Source organism: Lactuca serriola, chromosome 5, assembly GCF_051521515.1.
Source record: "Lactuca serriola cultivar US96UC23 chromosome 5, Lser_US96UC23_V15, whole genome shotgun sequence".
Classification (NCBI taxonomy): Eukaryota; Viridiplantae; Streptophyta; class Magnoliopsida; order Asterales; family Asteraceae; genus Lactuca; species Lactuca serriola.
The window spans coordinates 347,074,186-347,081,989 of record NC_136412.1 but is presented as its reverse complement, the minus strand read 5'-3'; the positions used below and the strand labels follow the sequence as shown (position 1 = coordinate 347,081,989).

Here is a 7,804-nt window from a genome sequence, read left to right as displayed (position 1 = left end):
ACATGTGAGGATAAAATTAAGCTGCATTGAACTTCTTTATCTTAAAAAATATAATTTGTATATTAGAAAAATCACTTTTCTAGTTTTTGGCCAGGTCAACCAGCCACCATCTCACCAATCTTCTAAAATATTATGAAAAATCAAACTTAATACCTAAAAAACCAAAACCTTCAATAAAACTTAATCTCGGGAAAACATCATGCAACCATTATTAATCTTTCAAAAATATTGTACAGTCTAATGGTCCGCTTCACCATAAGCTTCTCTTTCATCTCATCCTCTTTATTAGACGTGTGAGTATCAGGTCGTTTGAGTGTCTTATCCAATTTGCATAAATGGTATGTGCATAAGTTTTCCATGCAGAGGAAGAGATGAAAAAAAATAAGACCCCTATGTTGTACCGTATGATAGACCAAACACATAAGTAAATATTTTCCATCAATATCAGATTTATCACCATTTGTCGAAGAAGATTCTAGATTCAAACATTTTTTTAGTTCATCATCAAATAGAAAAACTAACCATGATCCATCACACAAAACCCCTAAAATAGATTCAAAACATTTTATTTTCTCAAATCTAATTTTCAATTCAACAAAGTCGTATTCACTAGAACGATAAAATAATCGATCTAAATATTTCTTAAGAACATTTGTGTTCTCTTTTAGTATTTGAAGTTTCATCAACATCAACAAGTGATTGTTATCTATGAAAGAGAACATGTTAATCAATAATCTAACAATTTCAAAAGTTATTGTTGTATATGGGCTGTTTGACGGAGAAGGATAATCGGGTAATGAAGGGCAATATGGTGGTGAGGGGCAACCTAGTGGCGAAGGTCTGGTGAAAATGATGAGGCTAAGAAACGTGATAAAGTTGTGGTGATATATAGTAGAGTAAGATAGCTATTAGTGGAGGTACTTTTTCGTTAATGTTCTCCTATAAGTTATGAAAATAATAGCCCCATGTGCTGAATTGTTGTATTGTATGCTTGTGCAATTTCATGTAAGGATATGTATCTTATGAATCATAAATAATGACTCATGTTTTGGTTTACTTAGATAATGTTGGGCGAGTTTATGTTTTTTCAAATATTTGTTTGTGTTTTATAAATATGTAATGAATGGTATAATTTATGTTTTGAGGTAAAGTTATTAAATTACAATAACTATCTTTTGTAATACATAATAGGAGTTCAAAAAGACATCTTTATTTACATGTCATTGTGGGCATTTGTTTCTATGGACAATGTAGGTTCATGTATAAGCAATTGTGTGTATGGTTTGAGTTCACCATATTAATCAAGTTTCAATTTCTTGGTTTTAGTAAATAACACATGATCATGCTTGTCTTCAATTGTAGATTTCTAAACAATTTTTCTTTGAATCTGGTGTTGGTTTGAATTTGGACATTGGTGGTGGTACTGGACCAAAATGTTCTTAATCTTAAAGAGGGAAATGAATGTTTTATATGAAAAAACAAAAAACAAAATATTCTCGTGTACAAGGCACATGAGACTTGAGAGCTCTTAGTGATTCTAGGTTTGAATTTGTCCCTTTATCTTCTGTGTCTATGTTTCAAAATGGTCATACCAAAAACTAAATTACTCTAATTTTATTTGTTATCTTTTATGAGAAATTAAATATTCTTTCATTTTTTGTTCCTACTTTTCTTTCTATCTATTTAAAGCATCCATAATTGTGAGTTCAATGAGATAGTTAAATGGGGTGACAAGTCTATGGCAGTGTTTGTTTTTTGTCTGCAGATCTGCGAGGCCTCTTCTGTCTGCGCCGCGCAGACCACGCGCAGACATTAGCCTTCGCAGACTGTTTGTTTTTTTGAAGACTGCAGACCTAAAAATGTCTGCTCGCCCTCTTCTTGGTGCAGATGTGGACCAAAGTCTTCTAACATCTTCAGACATCTTCTAGCCTAAAAAAACATATATATCTTTATTTTTTTCAAGTTTTTTTTTTAATTTATATTTTTTCTAACTTTATTAATGATAACAATTTGAAAAAAAAAAACTACAAAACTTTAAAAAAAAAAAAAAAAAAAAAAAACTTTTGACGATACAAACATGATATTTTTGACAAATTTATAAATAAAGATTTATTACAATAATAGTCGTTAAATTTGTTTATATAAATATGAAAAAAAAATCATAATATATTCTTATATTTTTTTGCCAAATTTTGTAAAACATTATTTAATACAATATCGTCAATTTCTCGAGAAAATATTTATGGTACGTTTTTAATGGATTTAATTGAAAAAATCGAAGTTTATTTCCATCAATTTATGTATCAAATTCTTTGCTCAATTTATGGTTAATTATAATTTTGCAACCAAAGTTGTTGGTTTTTATCAAATATATATGTTAATTCATACCATTTTTAATTTTATTTTTTATACAATAATACATAAAACTTGATCTAGATTCGTTAATTATTTATAACAAAATCATAAAAATATTAAAAAATCACTTTAAAGTTTTAAAAAATAAGTTTTTTAGATTTCAGTTTATTTTAGTAGCCCGCAGATGTTAAAAAAACAAATAGTCTTATTTTTTCAGACTGCAGACGTTTGGTCCACCTCTTCTACTGCAGAGGTCTACAGATGTGGTCCGCAGATTGCAGACATTTTGCCTCAGAAAAAACAAACAGCACCTATGTGTCATTCAATAGATAAAACTCTACCATTGTGAGATGTCACATTGGCATTCAATGGATTTGGAGTTCAATGATCATTGAACTTTTCAATGGGAAAAAGAAAATTTTAATTCATAAATATTTACTATAAATTACATTTTGTAACATTCTATTGAACTTTGTAGAGTTCAATGTATTATAGAAAAAAAAAATGATAGAGTTGTATGGATTGAAGAAAGAATGCATTAAACTCTATAGAGTTAAATAGATTGTGAATGCTTTTAAGATGATGACAAATGTATAAATTTAACATTCCAATCAATTTATCACCATCTATTTAGGAGGATAACATAAGTAAAAAAATAAGATCATTTCAACGGTCAAACCAAATCTCTTTGCATCCGTTTTATAGGTACAATTAATATTCAATATCAATATCAATAAATATAAACCAAGAGAGTCGTTTCACCAGGATTTCATGTCTTAAATTGGTCAAACGAAGCTTAAACCCAAATTCAAACCCAAGACTCGCATCCGGATCTTAATTCTACTATTACAGTCGTTTACCTTAGCCAAGGCAATGGGGTAGACAAGTCTATTCAGATGGAGCTTAACCTATTCATATAGAGAAAAGTCATAAAGGTATCTGGTCGAAATTGCGTCCAGATTCATTCGCTTCCCCATCCCCACCTCCCTCCCTATATGATAATTCATAATTTTCTGTATTTTTCTCGAGAGAAAGAGAGAGATGGAAACAAGTTGCAGAAAGAAAAAAGAAGACGATTTTCATGTTCTTCATAAAGTTCCTTCTGGAGATGGTCCATATGTTAAAGCTAAGCACACTCAGGTTCTTCTTCTCCGCATATATACTTTATACAGAAATCTGAAAAACTCAGACATTCATCGTAACTGTTAAATTATACAGATTCAACTCGTTTTTGGAATCCTTTTGAGTTGTGATTTTTATTTCGAACGAGCAAAGTTGAAGGATCGAGATTTCGAAAATGATCAAATATCCCGCTGAATCTGAGGAAATTGATCCTCAGTTCATGAAAATCGCTTGTTTGATATAGCTAGTACTCATGTACAGTATGTATTTCAATTGTGTCGATCCAACTATGCTCAATTAACTCGAAGAACCGTTTTAATCAAACGATCAAATCATGTTGAGAGCTGAACTTGAGGAAAAATCTATAGTATATGAAAAATAACTTGTTCCATAATCACAGTTTTGTCATGTTGAATACATTTTTAACATTAATTTTCCGATTCGAGAAATGATCGTTTTGACCTTAGTTACATGGCTTTTAGCAATCCATTTCCAGCCGATATTATTTTTTTCGAACTGATAGATTGTTGCTTAGGGATCCCAAGGTTTTTAACCAAGAATGATAACCTATAGTTAATTAATCAGGTGTTCAAAACTTTAATCTAAAACTATAAATCAAATGAAATTTGGAACCTTAACTATGGACTATAACAAAAATACATAATGATAACCCATAGTTTTCAACTCAACCATCGTATATATTTAAATAATTATAAATTACTTTTTGGTTTGAAAATAATGAAGTACAGCTGGTAGAAAAAGATCCAGAGGGAGCAATTATATGGTTTTGGAAGGCGATAAATGGAGGAGATAGAGTGGAGAGTGCACTAAAAGACATGGCTGTTGTTATGAAGCAGTTGGATAGAACTGAAGAAGCCATTGAAGCCATTAAGTCCTTCAGATGCCTTTGCTCCAAACATTCCCAGCCATCTCTTGATAATCTCCTGATCGACTTATACAAGGTACTACGTACAACCTTTTCATGCACACAGTACCTACCTCCCATGCATTTGCAAATTAAAATTTAAGACCCACAAATGGCTCATTAACTATCTCTTCATACCTGGTCCCACAATCAAGTGGTAATTAAGAAGAAAATAATTCATAGTTTGATTGATTTTAAAATCTAATTTATTGAATGCTGATATATGTGAATGAATTAATAAAATCTACCAACAGAAATGTGGTAGATTCGATGAAGAAATAGGGTTACTGAAGCAAAAGCTTAGGGTGATTTATAGAGGAGAAGCTTTTAATGGAAAACCTACAAAAACTGCTCGATCCCATGGCAAGAAATTTCAGGTCTCGGTTAAACAAGAAACTGCCAAGATTCTGGTACGTAATAATTAATCCCTTAAAACCCCATCCCTACTATTCTTTTATTTTATTTTATTTTTTTGAAATTATTTTTCATAATTGTATGTTTTTTAATTATTTGTGTTTGCTGTTAGTCTGTTACTCATAGTACTTTCAATAAAAATTAGCTTTATAAGTATTTTGTTTCTAAGTTTTATGTGGGGGAAGACAAAAATGTGTTGTTTCACACGTTTTCAACCTAAATTCCATTTTCTTTATTGTGTATTTATTGTTGTATTATCATTCTATTTTGATTTTTTATTATAAAATTTTCTATCTAAATATATTCATGTACATTATGTAAGGTGGTAATGCAATCTAAGATACTTCTAATTAGGTTATAGCACGTGCAAACCACGATTACAAAAATAATTAAATTTTTATAGTAAAGCATATAATTATTAATCAATTATTTTCAATAAGTTATTAATTAAACATCATTTTGTAGGATTTTAAATATAGAAATACACTTAATTGTCGGCAATCATAACCAAAACTTATTTAAGACGAATTTAAATGTCACATAAAAATCAAGGATCAAATAAATAATTGTTTAACTTATTATTAACATCAATACTTTTAAAAAAATAAAAAATGATGAGAAAATGACAAATGTCATTTTTATACCGCATTTGAAAAGAAAACATAAATTATGAAAAAAAAAACGGCAAATAACACTAATAACTATTCTTTTATTATTATTGACCCGTTTATAACTCGTGAGACTCACGGTTATAAAATTAATTAAAGTTTTATAGTAAAAACTCGAAATTATTAATCATTTATTTCAAATAAATTATTATTATTATTATTTTTGAATTTTTTTTTGAAATTATTTTAAATAAATTATTAATTAACAGATACTTTCTAGTTATATAAATTTATAATCGTTGATTTAAATAAATATATGAAATTATATCACCTTATTATTATTATTATTATTATTATTATTATTATTATTATTATTATATATATATATATATATATTAATTTTATTTTAGTTTTTATTCTAATGTTATTAGTTTAATGTAGTTAAAGTGTGAAATTTAAAATTTAAAATGAAGAATCAATTATTGATTTAATATAATTAGTGTGAGAAATTTTAAATGGAGAGTTAATAGGTTGATATATGGCATGATATGTAGCATATAATATTAATGATGATTTCTAATATTATGACACTTTTCCATAGAAAAATAAACCTATTTATTTCTATTTATTTATTAGAACAGAAAGGAGATATAAAAAGATTTCTTTCTAAACATATACCCATATATTACTTGTAGAACTATTTTATTGTTTTTCATTTTTCACGTGCTTTTAAATTAGCATTATCTAATCCAAACATCTAATTACAGTTAAGCCATACACATCTTTATAACTCGTTTTTACAAGTCACCTTGATATTTTATATGTGATGTATATTTTATCCTATGTTATATAAATAAATATTGGATCTATAAATCGTTTTTTTAATGTTATCGGCGATAATTTTTGCGGAAAAGATATTATTATAAGTGAAAAAAATATACTATGATATGTAAAATGAAAGTAAATAATACCAAATAGCTTATAGTGTAGCATTGTCAGGAGTAAGTAAAAATATGTCCCTTAACCAAAGGTTAAGAGTTCAAGTCTCGCTGGATTCGAAATAAATAATTTAAAAGTGTTGTAAAAATGTGAATCTTTTCTTACCATTCTAAAAAAATGAAATTAAGTAATACATAAGTATCCACTTTTTGCTAAAAAAAAACTGAGGTCAAAAGGCGTTTAAAGTGTATTTAAATTAACACAATCTCTTAAATTTATTTATTCAAAGATTTAGATTAGATTATAATTGTAGTTTTCGCATTCATATTAATTAATTAGGTTAACGCATTAAAGTGTAGCATGCTCTAATTAATTTATTTATTATAAAATCTTATTTTCATCTTTATGTATTATGTATTTGTTGTATTTTTTCAAAGTACATTATCCCAATAAAAAAATCATGTAATTGGTAGATTTTTCAATGTATTTATAGAAAAAAAAATGTAATATTATAATTAAATTAAATGTAAATAAGATGCTCTAATACAAATAAATAAAAGTACATCGTTTTTTAGGTGGTATGGAATGAGTTAATGACATTTTAGATTTTTTGGGTGGGTTATCACTTAACAGGGTAATTTGGGATGGGCCTATATGCAAAAATCAAACTTCATGGCAGCAGAGGTTGTGTACAAGAAAGCCCAAATGATCGACCCTGATGCAAACAAGGCTTGTAACTTGGGTCTCTGTCTAATGAAACAGGCCCGTTACAAAGAGGCCCAACTCAGCCTCTTTGACATTCTTAGCGGTAGGTTTCCTGGAGCCGACGATTCCAAGGCCTGTGCCCGGGCTCAACAACTATTGACCGAGTTGAAAACATGTCGGCAACCACCTTCTGGTTTTCCGGAGAACCTCCTGGGTTTGGATCTAGATGATGACTTTGTTACTGACCTTGAACGATTAATAAACGTATGGGCCCCTTATAAATCAAAAAGGTTGCCTATATTTGAAGAAATTGACCAATTTAGGGATCAATTGGCTTTCTAGAATTTTCGAAATTTCTTTTATTCTTTTTGAGATTTGTTATGTGGTATAATCGGGGCATGATTGTGTGTATATCATTGTAAACTAGGTGTAAAACTCATGTATTACATTGATTAATTAAAAAAAATCTAAATATAAAGCTCTAAATATTTAAGAACTTTGAATTTATAAGAAAATAAAAAAAAATAATGAATTATTAAAATTGAATTTTTGTATCTTTTAAATTTAACTAAATAAACAAAAAAAAACTAATGAGCTTTAATTTGGAAATTTTGAAATAAAAAGGTAAGTCCATTAATAAAATTGATATTCATTTACTACTATATTTATTGTAATTATAACATTAAAGTATTATGTTGAATTTATCAAAATAGAGAAACTAATAAAATGACATGTG

At 28.1% G+C, this 7,804-nt stretch overlaps 1 protein-coding gene across 1 annotated transcript; it reads left to right on the top strand.

Annotated features, from left to right (window-relative positions):
* Positions 1-3,187: 3,187 nt before the first annotated feature.
* On the top strand, positions 3,188-7,564 carry LOC145055492 (protein SULFUR DEFICIENCY-INDUCED 1-like). Its single transcript, XM_079003838.1, has 4 exons — positions 3,188-3,495; positions 4,227-4,439; positions 4,657-4,812; positions 6,997-7,564. Exons 1-4 carry the CDS (start codon positions 3,397-3,399, stop codon positions 7,408-7,410), a joined length of 882 nt encoding a protein of 293 aa, XP_078859964.1. The 5' UTR covers positions 3,188-3,396; the 3' UTR covers positions 7,411-7,564.
* Positions 7,565-7,804: the final 240 nt, after the last annotated feature.